The following is an 18,263-nucleotide window of genomic DNA, read 5'->3' on the forward strand; positions in this document are numbered from 1 at the left end:
CCTCAATTAGTGGAAACACCAGAAGGTGAATCAGAAGATTTAACTGCCAGGTTTACAACCCAAAATATTTTTTAAAGTTACTTTGCTGTAGTCTGTTCACTCCACATCTCAAGCACTGTATTTCCTTGCCCATATACTTAACAAGCCATGACTCATTTCAGGTTCAGTGACTAAGGGCTCCGATTCACAGTGCTGTTGGATGTTAAACTTCAGCATCACAAAAAGTCAGTACTGAATCCAACAGAATCAAACTTTCTGAAGGATACTTTCTGAAGACCTTATCACTTCCACTGTGTAAGATAGGCCACTTAGATTTCAGCACATGAGTTCAGTACTACTCTATTCTGCACCTTATCACGTGCCTCTTTGCAGCTTCAGATTTGCTCACAACACATTTCAAGTAGCAAGCCTAAGCCGTGGACAGTTCAGGTCACAACCCTAATTTAGAGGGCAGTTAAACTGCTTCACTACTTCCAAGAATCCTTCCCAAAAGTCTAACAATTTGTCTAACATGGCCAGCCTAAGAATAGACAAGGCTCACCCACAAGCTAGGTCTCAAACCAACAGCTAGCTGCTCTGGATTCTCTAGAAAACACAGGTGATGATACAATGATGGCAGTTTAGACAGCCTGGGCTGTCAGTTGGACTGCTTGAACAGAGGCTGTTGCCAGAAAACTATCCAGAAAAACCCTGTATGCTCAAGCTTCTCTTTTCAGCTGATGGTGTCTGCATGGGGAGGGAAGTGGCAAATACAGCTCTCTATGCACTGCATGCATTCAAGTGAAAGCCCATCCCAAACAAACAGGATGTGTGGAGAAAGCTCTGGAAAAAGGAGTTTTATTCATCTCGGATTGTGGGCACAGACATGCCATTTATCAATTAAGTGCAACAAGTATGAATCAAGCTGGCTCCATATGAATAGAAACTGGCAGAGACACTAGGGTAGTGCAGGCACAAGATGCAGTCCACTTTCTGTTCAAGCTGGCAGTTGCCAAACATTTCCAGCATGTGGATTACATCCTCATGGTCTCATAAAGCCCTCCCCTCTTTACTTCCACAATCATGTGGATAATTTATCTGCCTACTCAAATTGCATCATCTCTTTGTGGCAACTGCTTACAGGAAAATAGTGAAAAGAAACATCTAGTGAATTCTATCCATCTTTAAATGTCAGCATGGGGATTTCATATGGCTTCTAGGTCATTCTTTGTTATGAAAAGTCTGGAATCCTCAAGAAGCATCTGGAAACAAAGTGAGGCCAAGACCACAGAATGGATCACGCACTCTGTATTTTGGAAACTTAAGACATTAAGAAAAACATCTGTGGAGTGGAGGATGCTGACACTCAAGAACTCAACCAGACAGTGATTCAGACTACAGAGTCAACTGAAGATTTGTTAGCATGCATAGTCAATGTCAAGAATTTTTGATTACCCAATACCCCCCAGAATTAAGATGATGATCTTGGGAAGAACAGTCACCAATATACAGAAATTAAACATGTAACACTGTGGACAGAGTCCTGTTTCAGCTTACTATATAAAAATTAGATTCAGGGAATGCTAATGTACCATAGAGTTCAACAGTCCTATGGCAAAATCCAATGACGCCTTTGCTGACTGCTGCACAAAGTATACATTTGTTTATCTTTCCATTTAGAAATAAGGTTAAGAAGCTTCACGAGAAAATTCCTCAGGAAAAGAACATCAGATTGTGAAGTACAGCATCCAGGACTAGGAAATTCCAAAAAACGGCTACGAGTCTCAAATTGTGACAGCCTCTCTGGGAGGAGGACAAGGCGTGTTGAGGGAGATTAGGCCATATGACAACCTTAGCCTGAATGCCAATTTCAAGATCCCTGATCACAAAGATGATCAGGGGCTGGAAAACCTCTCCTACAAGGACAGGCTGAGGAAGCTGGGGTTGTTCAGCCTGGAAAAGAGAAGGCCATGAGGAGACCTTAGTAGTGGCTTTCTGGTACGTGGAAAGGCCTACAAGAAGGCTGCAGGGGACTGCTTACAAAAGCCTGCAGTGATAGGATGAGGGGCAATGGTTTGAAATCAGAGAAGAGTAGATTTTGATTGGATGTTAGGCACAAGTTCTGCAAACATGCACCCAGGCAACCACCAATAGAAACAAGGGGGACACAGTCTCAAGTTGTGCCGGGGGAAGTACAGGTGGATGTTAGGAGGAAGTTCTTCCCAGAGAGAGTGATTTGCCATTGCAATGGGTGCAGGGTGAGATGGTGGAGTCACATCCCTGCAGGTGCTCAAGAAAAGGACTGGATGAGGCACTTAGTGCCATGGTCTAGTTGACTGGATAGGGGCTGGGGGATAGGTTGGACTGGATGATCTTAGAGGTCTCTTCCAGGCTGGTTGATTCTATGATTTGTGAGAGTGGTTAGAACATTGCAGAAGGTTTCCCAGAGAGGTGATTGAGGCCCCATCCCTGGAGATAATCAAGGTCAGGCTTGACAAGGCTCTGAGCAACCTGCTCTAGTGGAGATGTCCCCTACTGACTGCAGATATGCTGGCTCCTCTATCACCTGAACCAGCAGGTAAATCAAACAGCCCTTTTGCTAGTGCAACTATACACCTCAGACAGCTTACAAGCTTCCAGGCACTTGAGACAAGTCAGTCACTTCCCAGTCCTGAAAACTTCAGGTAGCTCATTTTTATTAAAGGTGTGATAGGGTAAATCCAGGGCAGGAGATAACTCCCAAACTTTTATCTCTTAACTTCAGTCCATCTTCTCAACACAAAGGAATAGATGTAAACTAGACTAGTTTAAGATTTTATGCCTTCTCATCAACAAATTCTTTCAAAAAACATACTTAACATCCCTAAAGCATGAAAAAAGTTACAAGAGCAAGAATCTCCTAAAACACAGCGATACTGCATTAATACCTAGCAGTCTGCAAAAGCAATTTCACAGCAGTCTGCTTCATTAGATTTATTATGTGTATGTGGGAGAGAACAGCTTGTTACTCTTGTGTGATGGTTTGGGGGGTTACCCCACCCCCCCACACTTTTGAATTTGCCCCAGCTAACTCAGACGGACTCTGGGAATATAGATGAAGCAATTTATTTACAGCTAGCAGAATCTACAAGCAGCTATTTACAATATATACAGTTATATACAGTTATATACAGAAATATACAAAGGATAAACAATACAAAGCACAACTCCCCTCCCAGAACCTGGTCCCCAGGAGGGGCTCTCAAACCACCCCAACACCTCCCCCGTTCCCTCTCAACCTTACCCAGTCCTCAGGAAGAAAGAAGGTGCAGCCAAGAGGTTAGGGAGCAGGTTAGTAGGAGCGGGTTAATGAGATGTGACAGGTCTAAGGCCAAAGCAAGAGTGAGAAACAAAATGGAGAAAAAGTCTTCTTCTTCCCAGAGTTCTCAGCGGACTGTGAGAGAAGTTGACATCAAATTGTTTTCATTTCACTGGCCCCATTATCTAGTTCTGTTACCAAACATTCTAGCTTGCTTCAAACTAGCACATCTTGAAACCTGATCATAGGAAGAACAACATTAGCAGACAGTGCAGAGAAGTCAACTATTCTAAGCATTTTGTGAATTATCTTGTCTTTACTCAGTGCAGATTACAGTGAACTTCTGTCATCACCTGGATGCTAGACAAGGATTCCAGGACACAGAGAGAATCCAGTGACATACCTTCTGAGCCACAGATAACTGTGCTGTTTTATGTCAGCATCAGTTGAGAAAGCTGTCACTGACAGCAGTTAAATTCCTGGGTTTCCCTCCTGCAGCCCAACAGAAAGCACATTTACTTAGTTTATTAATAAGACAACTTGCTCAGAAATTCAGACTACAAAAACCCACTTTAAAGAAATTCCAGATCTAAAATATGAACTGTGATCCTGAAACACAACGCATACAATCAAGAACACAGAAAGCAGAATGTGCAGCCACCTCCATTTACACTATGATCCAGAGACCTACCTTGCAAGCTTGCATTTACCTCCTGGGGACCTAGCTTCACTTTTTGATCAGGCTGAAGTTAGTTCAAAATTTACAAGACTTTCAATTATCTTTTTGAGCTGAAGTCTTAAACACACACCTAGCTGAAATGCTTCCTCAAGCCCTGTCAAAGCTGCTGCAACTGTATCAGGTTGCTGTTGCATCTCATCAAAACCAGAATTTCACAGTCATGATGTTGTTTTTTAACAGTCTCTTACACAAATTGCTGAGGACTGCCCATAAAGATAGCAAATTGAAAAAGTGCCAAGTCTCCTCAGATAAACTAGTTTTATCCCAAAATAAAAACTTCAGGATCCAATCTGGCATGCTTGTCTAATTTTCTGAGGACTACTGTTGAGCTATAGACAATTTCACTTAGGGCAAATGTTTGGGTTATCTATACAAAAATAAATTCAGTAACAGGTTATTTGTGAGGAGCATCAAACACAAGAGAGGACACACTAAATTTTAAATTCTCATAGTACCTTGCTCAAAGTCCTCATTAAACCACTTACATCCTTGAGACTTTACTAATATATCAGGCTCAAAAAGAACTGCAGAGCCCTGCCTGAAAGTTGTGCCAGCAGATTACCTATTCCATGTCCAGAACAAAGCTGAAATTGCTGTGCATCCTCTGAATCCTTTAAGTTCTCTGTCAAGTTTGAATGGTTCCAAGCAACTGTAACAACATGGAATCAATCCCCTGCCTGTTTGTTGTTTTACTCATCTGCTCCCTCTTGGCATCACTCAAAGAGCATGTTTCTGGTGAATAAGTAACATATCCGGGGGTCAGGGAACGTGTTTATATATTTCTGACATAGTGATAAATTAAACTTCTTTGCTGAAAGTCCATGGCTGTCCTGAAATCCCTGAACACAGCTGGCCTGATCCTCTTGGAACTAAGTTACTATTATGGTCACTTAGGAATGTTCTTACTTACACTTGGTTAGGAGTATCTATGCTGATGCACATTCACTTTGCATTGATCACTAAGATCAAAACGTTTTCTCTAAAATAGGACCTAAATTAATTTAGAACTATGGTTCCCAACAACACACTGACATTTTCCTGCTGTGTGTCAGCAGTAAATCTCTCTTTTATGTATACACCATATATATCCACAAGTAGCAGTGCAGGCCCATGCTCAACTAGATTAAACCTCAGTTTGAGTTAACCCAAATCCTGCAAGAGAAGCAGAGAAAGAGGGCTGTCTGCAGAACTCTGATGGCTTCTATAACCTAGGAATTTAGCACTAGGGTCCTAGTACATAGAGCAGAAAAAATGCATTAAAAAAAAAACATAAAAACGAAACCACTTCAATGATAGAATTTTAGGGTTTGAAAACACCTACACAGACATACTTCATCAATACAACTGACTTTGTTGCATTACAGGCCCCTTTCATACATCAGAGACATTTTTCCTAGGGCTATACTAACAGAGTTTACTCATAACACACTGAACAAATATTAACATCCCTTTGAGCAAAGTAACAGCTTTCAATAGGTCTGCACCCCTCTTTCACTATATGACCTGTTTATTACACTGACACCTTCACATCGTTTATCCTCAATAAGCACAAACCAAACCCCTACTTGGTGCAGTAAACTACTTTAGGCAATTATCATGGAGTTGTTATATCACCCTTATCTGCCAGATTTGCAAAACTAATCTACTCTGCTCTCATGAGACCCCATACAGAGTACTGCACCTGATTCTGGTGCCCACAGCATGAGGACAAGGAACTGCTAGAGTGGGTCTAGAGGAGGCCACAAAGATGGCCAGAGGGCTGGAGTACCTCCCCTATGGGGACAGGTTGGGAGAGTTGGAGATGTTCATCCTGGAGAGAGAAGGCTCCACCAGAGACCTTCTAGTGGCCTTCCCAGCACCTGAAGCGGGCTGCAGAAGAGGTGGGGAAGGAGTTTTCACAAGGGGCTTGCAGTGAGGAGGATGAGAGGGAATGGATTGAAGGTTGAGAAGGACAGATTTTGACGGAGTATTAGGAAGAAATTCTTTCCAGTGAGGGTAGTGAGATATGAGAACAGGTTGCTCAGGGAGGTCATGGATGCCCCCTCCCTGGAAGCGTTCAAGGCCAGGTTGGATGAGGCCTTCATCAAGCTGGTCTCGTGGCAGATGTCCCTGCTCATGGCAAGGGAGTTGGAACTAGATGATCCTCTAAGGTCCCTTCCCACCCCAAAATATTCTATGTATGAATCTGTGATTCTGTGAATTGGAAAAAACAGACATTTCAGGAATCCTGAAAGAACATATTGAAACAGTTCGGTTCAGTAAGAAGTTCTCTGCTGGAATCATGACAGCACTATTTAGGGACCTGAATCTATAACTCCCTTAAGTCAAATAGCTCCCTCATATGACACCAGTGTATTTTGATCAGCTTTGCTGGTCTTTGGGTTTAGTCCTGTCTACTTCAACATAAGGGCACAGAACAGCTGCAAAGGTTAACTTTAAGGAGACTGAGTGAAATCATAGCTAGGGAAACTGCTTGGTTTGTAGCATACGATTTTAAATGTATATAAACTTTTATTCCTTCCACTATGAATCCTGTCCTTCCTGGCATGCTGGCAATCATTTATGAAAACCACATTTCTGGTGTAATGTAAACAAAACTGAAACTCTCCAAGAACATCTGAGTTAAAATCTCCTCCTTACAGCTTATGGAACAAACCTATTCATTGCTCCCACAGTTGAAAAAGCAAACTGTTCAGGAGAGCTCCAGCAAAAATTTTCACTCCTGACAGAATCTTAAGAGGAGGATTTTCATCTGAATGAGTATTTTGCCTATTCCCACTGACACAGATCTCATTTGTTCAAGCATGTTTGGAGAATAATAATAATAAATAAATACTAATGTAACAAAGATAGGGGCTTGAAGTTTGAATGATTCCGCGATATTTCTTCAGATCCAACCCAGAATCTTGTTCCAGAGATGAATGTCTATCCTGCTGGATACTCACTCTCCTCTTGTTAAACTGAGAGGGTCTAATTGTTGCAGAAAGACAATACACCACTTGTAATTCCTCACTCCAGTTGTTCTTTCTTTGGAGACCCTGCTATTCACAATATCAGCACATCTTCTTGTAATCTACACCGATTTAATGCTTGAATACCTCCATCAATTGCATGGATTACTTTGGATTTAAACCAGTGCATTTGGCCCATTTTATCCCTTATCTAGTCATCTTGTGTACATGTGACCTGAACTACATGCAATTCCCAAACTTCTGAAATCCCAATACTAAGAAACAATCCCTTAGCTCCACTGTATTTGCAGGCACAGAGATGGGTAGAGTCAGAAGCAATGCAATGAGAGCAGCATAGTGAGGAAGACCATAGCAAGGGTCAGGGCAGAGAGAATTATTCTGAGAGGGATCCTGACAGTAAGCTTCTCCTTGTGCTAGCTATACAGGCATGTAATGACCCTTGCAGCTGCTGAAATGCAGAACTTGTGTTATTCCAGAAAATCCATGGGTTATATGCATGAAATGGTAATCAGAACAATTCTGGCTCTTCACAAGAATATCACAGCTGCAGGAGGTTCTGCCAACTATAGAAACTTCCATTAGCCCTCCTGACATCACAGACCAGCATTTTCATAAATCTCTTGGTGCAGGGCAGGGGGAAAGAAAGAAGAGATATAGAACAGAATGTTTAACCTACTGACCTCACAAACAATTCAGCTGAAATGCAGAATGAGTTCAAGGACCAGTACTACAGCAGCATATCTCTCAGCAGTAGGGTCTTACAGAGCCTGTGTGAGAGCATAAGGCCCAAAAATCACAGAAATAACCAGGTTGAAAAAAACCTTGAGATTGAGTCCAACATATCACCTTTTAATTAACTAACCGTGGCTCTAAGTGCCTCATTCGGTCTCCTTTTAAACACCTCCAGGGATGGTGACTCCATTACCTCCTCAGGCAGTCATTCCAATGCCAATCACTCTTGCTGTGAAGAACTTCTTCCTAACATCCAGCCTAAACCTGCCCCTGGTGCAGTTTGAGACTGTGTCCTCTTGTTCTGTCTCTGGATGCCCTGGGAGAAGAGACTAACTCCTGTCTGGCTACAACCTCCTTTCAAATAGTTGTAGACAGCAATGAGGTCTCCCCGGAGCCTCCTCTTCTCCAGGCTGAACGCCCCTAGCTCTCTCAGCCTCTCCTCTCAGGCTGTGCTCAGCCCCCTCACCAGCCTTGGTGCCTTTCTCTGGACACGTTCAAGCACCTGAACATCTTTCTTAAATTGAGGGGCCCAGAACTAGACACAGTACTCAAGGTGTGGCCTAACCAGTGCCGAGAACAGGGCAGAAAGGACCTCCCTGGTCCTGCTGGCCACACTATTCTGACACAGGGCAGGATGGCCATTGTCCTTCTTGGCCACCTGGGCACACTGCTGGCTCACTGTTCAGTAGTCTGTCACCAGTACTCCCAGGTTCCTCTCTGATTGGCTGCTCTCAGCCACTCTATCCCCAGCCTGTAGTGCTGTATGGGTTCTTGTGGCCAATCTGCGACTTGGACTTGTTAAAACTCCTGGCATTGGGACTGCACCCATCTATCCAGCCTGTCCAGGTCCCTCTGTAGAGCCCTCCTACCCTCTAACAGATTGCCACATGCTCCTAACTTGGTGTCATCTGCAAACCTTACTGATGGTGACTCAATCCCTCAGTCAGATCACCTATAAACAGGACTGGACCCAGCATCAATCCCTGGGTCTGACTCAGCCTCACATCACCTTTAAAACAGTGGTAGGGATCTTATTTCCTTGAATAACTAGAAGTTAATCCTGGAGAGAAGATGGAGAAAGGGCATTATTTGGAAAAAAAAAAAGAAAAGAAAAACACACACCCAAACAAAGAAAACCAAACCAAACATGACCACCACCAAACAACAAAAGCTAAACAATCATGCTAAAGTTTCATAGGCTCATGAAGAAGTTCTCACCCAATGTTTTTGCTACTGAGAAATAAGCTTGAATTTAAAGGATAAATTTGTGGTCTGCTTTTGCAGAAACGTACAAGTAGTACTTGTTTGCAGAAGTACATACAGCAGGATCAAAGTCTTAAATATGTTATGACTGAGGTAGAAGGGAAGAACTTGGAAAGAACTACGCTTGATTCTGTTGCTTTCAACAAGGCCTGCTGATATTTGTGTTCATGGCAATAGATTTCTAGATTTATAAAGCTGGGTTTTGTTTCCCCAGAAACACTTCCTTTGTCCCCCAGAGTTGGGTAACAGTAAACATTAAACTCACTGTTGTACAGCCTGGCAACATCTTGGGCTAAGTGAGATAGGGATTTGATTTTGATTCTTATGAGGACACTACAAACATATATGCATTTCAAACTTGCAAATGAAGTCCTTAAATTTTAGCAGTCTATGTGCAAATATAATTAAAGCCAGCTCAGCAGGGCATATCTGCTCAATCCTTTCTTTGTACTGACAAATTACTCAGAGCGTTCTACAGCTACAGTTGCTTTAGAGTTACTCAGTTTGTTGCTGCCAGAGTCACCGTACCATAAACCAAATCCGAGACATCAAAAGGAGGCTCTGTGCATCACAATCTCTTTTTTTTTTTTTAAGTGAAATGGTAGACTGAGAATGCTGGCTTCTCTGCTGATGTATGAAAAGGTCATGAGGTTTAGGCTAAGACTTTATATAGTAGGATATTAGTCTATATTTTCCAGACTAAAACCCAGCAAATTTTCAATAAAATGTTAATTATTGTAAACTAAGATTTTATTTTGGCATAGAGATTTAATGGCACTAAAAACTGATGGAAAACACAGGAATAACGAGAGGAACTATTTATAACAGAGTGCACTGATCCAATTGTTCTCCTGCCTTAAAACGTACATGCTCATAAACATCTGATTTCAGAGAGTCCCAGCAGATATCAGACCTAAAAAGGCCAATATGTAGTGTAAATAGGAGTCCTGTTGTAGCTCTTCACTCTTAAACTAGCAAAAGACAAACAGATGATTTGTATACTCCTGCACTTGTAAAACTGACTGAATCAATAAAAACAACTCAAGGTACACAGTAAAGAGAAAGAACTTCAATTGATTTACTGAGCTGCATTTTGAGAGTCACTGTAATTTACCTTCCAGCACTGGCACTAGGGCATAGGGTTTGATGAAGTTACTTTCTCTTGCAAAATCCATCATGCCACTCAATATTTAAACCAAAATCCTGTGCTGTTACTAAAGGACTATGTACAACTGCCTGGAAGAGAGGTTGTAGCCAGATGGGAATCAGCCTCTTCTCTGAGGCAACCAGCAACAGAAAAAGGGAACCACAGTCTCAAGTTGTGCCAGGGGAGGTATAGGCTGGATGTTAGGAGAAGTTCTTCACAGAGAGAGTGATTAGCATTAGAATGGGCTGCCCAGGGAGGGTGGTGGAGTCATCGTCAGTGGAGGTGTTCAAGAAAAGCCTGGACGAGACACTTAGTGCCATGGTCTAGTTGATTGGATAGGGCTGGGTGCTAGGTTGGACTGGATGATCTTGGAGGTGCCTTCCAACCTGGTTGATTCTATAATTCTATGACTAAGCAAGATACTCATCACCCAAAGACAGATTTGCGTTCACACAAAGATCTTCCAAGCAGGAGCTAACACTAAATACAGGAAATAACTACCCAAATGTAGGCCCCTGTGCAGTGCAACAGGTAAGGAATTGTTTCTTACTGGGGGATACAAAGCACTGAAAGTGTTCTCAAGCATTGGAATGATCTGCCCAGGGCAGCATCTCACTTCCTTATTCTAAAAAAAAGTCTTCCTTATAGCTAGTCTAAATCTCACAGGCCAGATGATTTTTTTAACTTGGATCAGTCACCTAACAGCAAAAATGGAGTGTTTTTCTCTGAACTTCCTAAATGCAAAGAATCCATCTCTCTTCCCAAACATGAAAAAAAAAACCCTCTGATTTTATAAAAGCCAATGATTAAGAATAATTCTCAAAATCTTGGCTTCTTCTAAAATACAAACCTATCATGTTGAGCTTTTCATCAACCAAGACCCATCAACATGAGCCAGCAATGTGCACACATAGCCCAGGCAGCAACTGTGTCCTGGGCTGCATCAAGAGAAGCATGGCCACCAGGGCAAGGGAGGTGATTCTCCCCCTTCTACTCTGCTCTTACGAGACTCCACCTGGCAGAGGGGAGATTTAGACTGCATGTTAGGAAGAAGTTCTTTACAACAATGAGAGTGAAACACCAGAAGAGGTTGCGGATGATCCCTCCCTGGAGATGTTCAAGGCCAGGCTGGATGAGGCCTTCAGCAACCTGTTCTAGTGGGAGGTATCCTTGCTTATGGCAGTAGGTTGGAACTGTATGATCTTTGATGTCTCTTCCAACCTAAAGCATTCTATGTTATACCCCTCCTACCATTCCATCTTCCCATCTTTCTCTCCTTTTTCCTATTCTGCTTTCCTGGTGGAAGTTATCTATTGTTTAAATTGTCTCTTCACAATCTGTCTGCTGAGAGTCACGTAAGATTTCCTGACCTATCTCCTATCTGTATATTTTAGAACACTTATTGCTCCTGAAAGTGTGGTGAGGCCCTTGCAGCAGCCAAGACATGGAGAGGACATACTCAAACACATGTAATACAGTAAAAAACAGAGCTACTTCGTGCTGGTTTCAAACTAATTGGAATATTCTAATGAGATAAATTAGATCGTTGGTTGTAAGAAGAAAATAATGATAAAGTCTCTGTAATTCACTGGTTTGCTAAAAAGGATAAAAAGCCCAAAATGTGAACAATTTGTCCCTCTTTAGCTCCCTTCTTTGCTCCTAAGCATTGGATCTATTCACTGCTCTCTAATCTCTCCACTAACCTTGGCTGAGAGACAAATAAGCTTTGCTGTCTGGGAGAAAGAGGGTGGCTTTGAGCCCTTTCTGGGCTGTTTCTTTTTGTCTGAGGTGGAGTTTGGACTTCTGTATTATTTCTACACTGTATAGAATTGTGAATACATTTTATATATATGCTTGTAAATTTAGCTTCGTTGTAAATATAGTTTTAACTTACTTCCAAGCCATCTGAGTTGGTCTGGTAAATTTCAGTGGCGGGGGGGGGGGGGGGGGGTGGGGAGAAATTCCTAACCCACCATATACTTACAGTGGGTGGGGCAGTGGGGGGAAATCTACTCTTTTCAGGTCCTATAATTTTAGGAATTGCCTTTTAGTACAGGTATGACTTTTTGGACAGAAATAAATATTTTCTAATGGGTGGGTTTCTTCAAAGGTTGTGATGAGCTGTGCAAAACAAAAGGTGCTATTCTCCACAGAGCAAAGGTGTGCAGGAATCACAGAGGAGTAAGAGAAGCCTGAGAAAACCTTGTCTCTTTGCAGAAAAGCAAAAGTGTTTCTCATCAACCAAGATTTATTATTAATCTGCCTGTGTACTTAACTTTATGCAGAGAGTCAAGGCACATAAAAGTTAACTATGTGAATGGTGTTTGAAGGAGCAGGGATGATCTATGTATGCAAATATCGCTCCAGTTTTCATTGTACTGTTATTTGAACCTACCTTTTCCTTGATATTTACAGGAGAATTGATTTCTGCCATCTCTCTTCAGGTGAAAATATTGTCTGTGAAAGAGAAAGGGAAAAGAGGTTGGTTTGAAGACTTTTTTAACCCCAACCTGTCACAGCTACACCTACAAAGACTAAATGGATGTGCTTACCTATTTCGAGAATTAGAGAAACATGAGGACACTTAAATATCCTGCATGGCAGTGCACAGTCTTGCCAAAAATTAAACAATCCAAATTTCATACTTCATCCAGATTAGTTCTGTAAACATTTTTAAATGCCTTGTAGTTACAAATCCGGATAGAAAAGGTATTGTGCTTCTCCCAGCCACCTCTCTTGGACCCTGTTCATTATTACTTGATACCACTGAGGCTTTAAAAGGAGTAATACCTTAAATCAACTCAGCAGCTCCTATTTCCTCATTCATCAGCAACTCCAATTTTTGTCAGAAAATTTGTCTGAATATCTTGTCTTAAAAAGCAGTGCAGTGTGCTAGGAGGCTGACAACTGCTGCGTGGCTGGTTGCTTGGCTTCTTTTCCAAAATTAATTCAGAGGATTTAGCCACACTGCTGCTATTGAAACCAGCAGGATCTGTATAGTTAAATCTCCAAGTCTGCTCTGAAAACTTGGGCACATGAATGGAATTTGCATGTGATTAAGAAACCCTGCAGTATGCTTTCTATTTCCAGTTATGCGGCTAGGTAAATGTGAGACACTGTAACACATGACAAAGAGATCACGCACAGAAGGGAATCCAGCTGCTTAATAGTGCTTCCTTCAGAACCTTAGACATCAGCAACAAACAGGCCTCCATCTTCACATTTTAGAAATAACTCACACAAAAAAAATTACAGCAAAGACAGTCAAATGGAATGAGAGCTTGGTCTGGTCACAAATTCAGCTCCATTACACAATTTTAAGAAGATAAAGACGTACATAGATGAGAAAGAAATCTCTGCTCTTTTCAAGCTGAAGCATCTCCTCCTTTTCCCTATCTGAACTCTTTGCTTTATGGACTGATGGAAGGGATTCTGTAATTCTTTAAATCTCTTTTAATGAACTTAAAAAATCCCCCCACCCTTAATTCCTGCTTTGAAACGCAGCACTTCGGGGGAGTTACAACTCCAGAAACTAAATGTTTCTATTACAGTATCCACTGATAGCTTCTAAATCTTCTTGTAAATTTATGTATGCATCTACAGGGTGGATGGAAGAGTTGGGGCTGTTCAGCCCGGAGAAGGTTCCAGAGAGACCTTAGAGTTGCATTTCTGTATCTGAAGGGGACCTGAGAAAGGCTGGGGAAGAACTGTTTAGAAGGGCTTGTGGTCATAGGATGAGAGACAATGGTTTGAAACTGGAGCAGAGTGGATTTAGGTTTCACATTAAGAATAAATTCTTTACAGTGAAAGCGATGAAACACAGGAACAGGCTGCCCAGGGATGTGGTTAAGGCCCATGCCTGGATACACTCAAGATCAGACTCAAAGTGGCCCTGGGCAGCCTGATCTATTTCAAGATGTCCCTGCTAACTGGTCGGAGGGTGGGGGAGGGTGTTAGACAAAATGACCTTTGATGGTCCTTTCCAATCCAATGCAATCTGTGAATTTTCTAATTAAAGGGATGAGATTCAAAAAGCACACTTCCAAAAATTACGTGATTTGGTTTGCGGAAAATGGGGAAGAGATGATAAAAATAAGGAATGAAATTTTGAGTTGTGGTCTGATGAAGAACAGACACTGAATTATAGAGACCCTCAAAGGCAAGGTGCCAGAAGGAAAAATCAACCCTTTGTAAAAAAAAAAAAATGTTTGATATCAATAAGGTTCCTCTTGCCATCTCTGTTTTGCTATTCCACACATGCTTGATATCAGTAAGGTTCCTCTTGTCAACTCTGTTTTGCTATACCACAAACAGATACTCTTTATCAAAACTCACAGACTTTTAAAATCACAGATCTGTCTTTAGTCAGTGGCTCATCCACTTCACCCAAGTACTTAGCTGGAGTCTCACTGTCCATTAGGACTTTTTCTTAGCAGCTGGGTCACTGAATGCCTTCCTGTCTGCTGGTATCTCAGATCAGAAAATTCCTCTCCTGACCCTCCTTTAAATCAAGGACAAAGAGAGATCAAACTAGGTCTTTTGTCAAGCCCACCCAATGTCCAAAAGCCGTTATAACTATCTGGACAGAGCTGGCAGGAAGATCACACAATGATGAGCTTAAGGCAATTTCATTTCCACTATTTAGTGTTGTTCCAACAACTGAAAGGGAAGTGTTTAGAAATTATTGTAGTTTTTAGTCCCTGAATAATATTTTTCCATGTACTTCTCATCTTTTTACTGCCAGCTATTCAGATGTCATCAAATTTCTCATGCAGACAGGAAAACTTAGCTCTAAATTCCTCTGTCTTCCTTAGTGCTTTCCAGAAAAGCATGTCCTCTATCTAATGCTATCAAAGCCGTGCTAGACTGATTATTCTCTGTGTAATAAGTAATTGTATGATAAGGAAAAGGGTTGAACCATATCTACTATCTAGCAGATTTTTGTAATGTTACAGACAGCTGCCCTCTTCCGTAGTAATTAAAACACACTGATTCTGAGGACAAGCTACGAGAGTTGGGGCTTTTCAGCCCAGAGAAGTGACGGCTTCAAGGAGACCTTGTAGTGCCTTTCCAGTATCTGAAGGGGGCCTACAGATGTTAGGAAAAAATTCTTTACAGCAAAGGTGGTGAAAAACGGCAACAGATTGCCCAGGGTCGTTGTGGATGCTCCCTCCCTGGAGGTGTTCAAGGCCAGGTTAGATGAGGCCTTGAGCAACCTGTTCTAGTGGGAGGTGTCCCTGCCTATGGCAGGAGGTTTGAACTAGATGATCTTTGAAGTCTCTTCCAGCCTACACCATTCTATGATCCAACACCTTTTTACAACATTAACAAAACAAAAAGAAAAATACGAAAACTCTTCTTGAGGAACCAACACAACAGCACAGGAACCACTACTAACAAACTCTTCTGATCTTAAAATTCATTGATCTATAAGAACAATAAAGAATGGGAAAATAGCTTTGTCCCCTTTCAGGTTCTGCTTTTTCAACATGCATTTTGCACCAAAACTGCAAATTTTAAAACAGCATTCTTCTTTGAAGCAAATTAATCCCTGTAATCACACTTTGCAAAAGTATGAGACCTCTCACTCTAAGTTGCCTCATAAGTACTAGTCAAAGAATTCTTCAAATTTCCAGTGAATTTGATGGGTTTGCTCTCCTACAGCACAGAGCCCCACTTCTTCCTTGTAGCAGTGCTATGATTTAAACTGTTTAAATTCAGTTTAACACATCAAAACTCCACACAACACCTTGCCAGATGTGACTTGCCTGCATGCTCCAGGTACTGCCACAATGATGGTTTTCCACTGACAAATGTGGTGCTGATTCAGCAGCTGCAGGCTGATTCAAGAAAACTTGGCAAGCCACATACCCTTGGTTTCTTTTTGTTATTTTCCCTCTTTGAAGATCAAGAACCACAAGAATCACAGCCTTTACAAACAGACTTGATCCTCTACACTTCAGACTGCTCATTAATATGCATATTGCAGCTGTCAAAATGAAGACGCTAAAACTGAGTTGGAGCTATTTTTCATTCACCTTCTCCAAGGACAAATAATTGAAATAACCTGCAGAAAACACATGCTCATTTATATAACAGTCCAGCACTGCTTCTTATGTAAAATACAAAGGATACGTCGAAAAGGAAAATGTCAGCATTTATAGAAATATCTTTTTAGCTGTACTTAGTTAATAGCTGATTAATTTTCCTCACTGTAGCACAGACTGATTCATTGAATTATCTGCTATTTTTCTTCTGATATCTTAATCTTGTATTGAACAATTCACTCCTAATCCCATGACAAGAGATGTTATGAATAAATTAATTTTATGAACAGATAATTGTATCAGTAAAATAATCCCACTGAAGTTCAGATGTTTTACTTCCAGACTTGCATCTAAATTTGAGCTTCTGCATTCTCATCCTGAATTCTTCAGAGACACTTTATTTTTGCTTGAGCTATTGAGCACAGTAGTATGACACTCAACTGAGCAATATGAGTTTACAGTTTTACTATGTAAATATGTCAAAATGAAGTAGATCAGTGCCAGAATGTCTCTTCCTTTTTACTTCAGTTAAGGACCATTTATTTATTCCCAAACAGTTCACTTAAAATTCCCAGCTCCCAAAAGCCACCATGCAAGGTACAGGTGGAAAAAAGCAACAACAATTTTACAGCCAATGTTAAGAAATAAGATGTAAATGCTAAGCATCTAAGCAGGTTGTGCCAGTCTAGAATCACAGAATCAGTCAGAGTTGGAAGGGACCACAAGGATCACTAGTTTCAACCCCTGCCATGGGCAAGGGCACCCTACCCTAGACCAGGCTGGCCAGAGCCCCATCCAGCCTGGCCTTAAACATCTCTAGGGATGCAGTACTCCAGGTGGGGTCTCACCAGAGTGGAGTAGAGGGGTGAATCACCTTTCTTGACCTGCTGGCCACACTCCTCCTGACGCAGCCCAGGTTCTGGTTGTCCCTCTGGGCTGCAAGTGCACACTGCTGTCTCATGTTGAGCTTCTCATCCACCAGCACCTCCAAGTCCCTCTCCTCAGGGCTGCTCTCCAGCCACTCACTGCCCAGTCTGTATTTGTGCTTGGGATTGTCTCAACCCAGATGCAGGGCTTTGCACTTGGTCTTGTTGAACCTCATGAGGTTGGCTTGTGCCCACCTCTGCAGCCTGTCCAGGTCCCTCTGGATGGGACCTCCAGCATGTCTGCTGCACCACACAGCTTGGTGTCATGAGCAGACTTGCTGAGGCTGCACTCAATGCCTCTGTCCATGTCACCAACAAAGATGTTGAACAAGACTGGTCCCAGAACTGATCCCTGAGCGACTTCACTTGTCACTGGGCTTCACTTGGAGATGGAGCCATTGACAGCCACTCTTTGGGTGCAGCCATCAAGCCAGTTCTTTATTCATCTAGTGGTCCACCCATCAAAACCATGTTTCACTAGACTGGAGATCAGGATGTGGTGTGGGACCATGTCAAAGACCTTGCTCAGGTCCAAGTAAGTGACATCAGTTGCTTACCCCTCATCTATTAATGTTGTGACCTGTTCATATAAGGCCACCAAGTCTGTCAGGCAGGATTTGCCCTTGGTGAAGCCATGCTGATTGCAACAAGCCTGTAGTATGTTTTCATGTTCTGAATTCTGATTCCTCTACAGAATTAAATCTCACTTTTAAATGGGATTCTTATCTATCCATGTGTCATACTACATGGTCTTTATCATCTGCAGACTTCCATGTGTGCTACAAAAAGACAAACCAGCAGAAATCACATGTGGCCTCCAGTCTACATCTGACTTTGATGCTCATTATAAGGAGATGCCACGAAAGAATTGCTTATGAAGGCTGGGATGAGCACACCTTTTCTGATACAGTTTTAAGTTAACATTACATACTAGAAAGACTGACAAAATTGCAAAAGTGTGATTATAAAATTCACGTATTCAAGAAACAAATTATTTTGGATTGTAGTCATATTTTAGATTAAATAGCAGAAGCAAAAATTACCTCATGGGGTAAAAGGCCAAAAGTAATGTGCATAAGGAGGACATGAAGTTGCTGGAGGGCCACAAAGATGATCAGAGGACTGAAGCACCTCCCCTATGGGGAGAGGCTGAGAGAGTT

At 41.9% G+C, this 18,263-nt stretch overlaps 1 protein-coding gene across 2 annotated transcripts in view; it reads right to left on the reverse strand.

Annotated features, from left to right (window-relative positions):
• SPATS2L (spermatogenesis associated serine rich 2 like) overlaps nt 1-18,263 on the reverse strand; it is an 87,957-nt gene that overhangs the window by 36,550 nt on the left and 33,144 nt on the right. For both annotated transcript variants that reach the window (XM_064158347.1, XM_064158337.1), the window contains one exon: nt 12,526-12,587. In XM_064158347.1, coding sequence (XP_064014417.1) covers nt 12,526-12,564 — 39 coding nt within the window. In that variant the 5' untranslated portion in view covers nt 12,565-12,587. The remainder of the gene's footprint in view (nt 1-12,525; nt 12,588-18,263) is intronic.

Source organism: Pogoniulus pusillus, chromosome 2 (assembly GCF_015220805.1).
Source record: "Pogoniulus pusillus isolate bPogPus1 chromosome 2, bPogPus1.pri, whole genome shotgun sequence".
NCBI lineage: Eukaryota > Metazoa > Chordata > Aves > Piciformes > Lybiidae > Pogoniulus > Pogoniulus pusillus.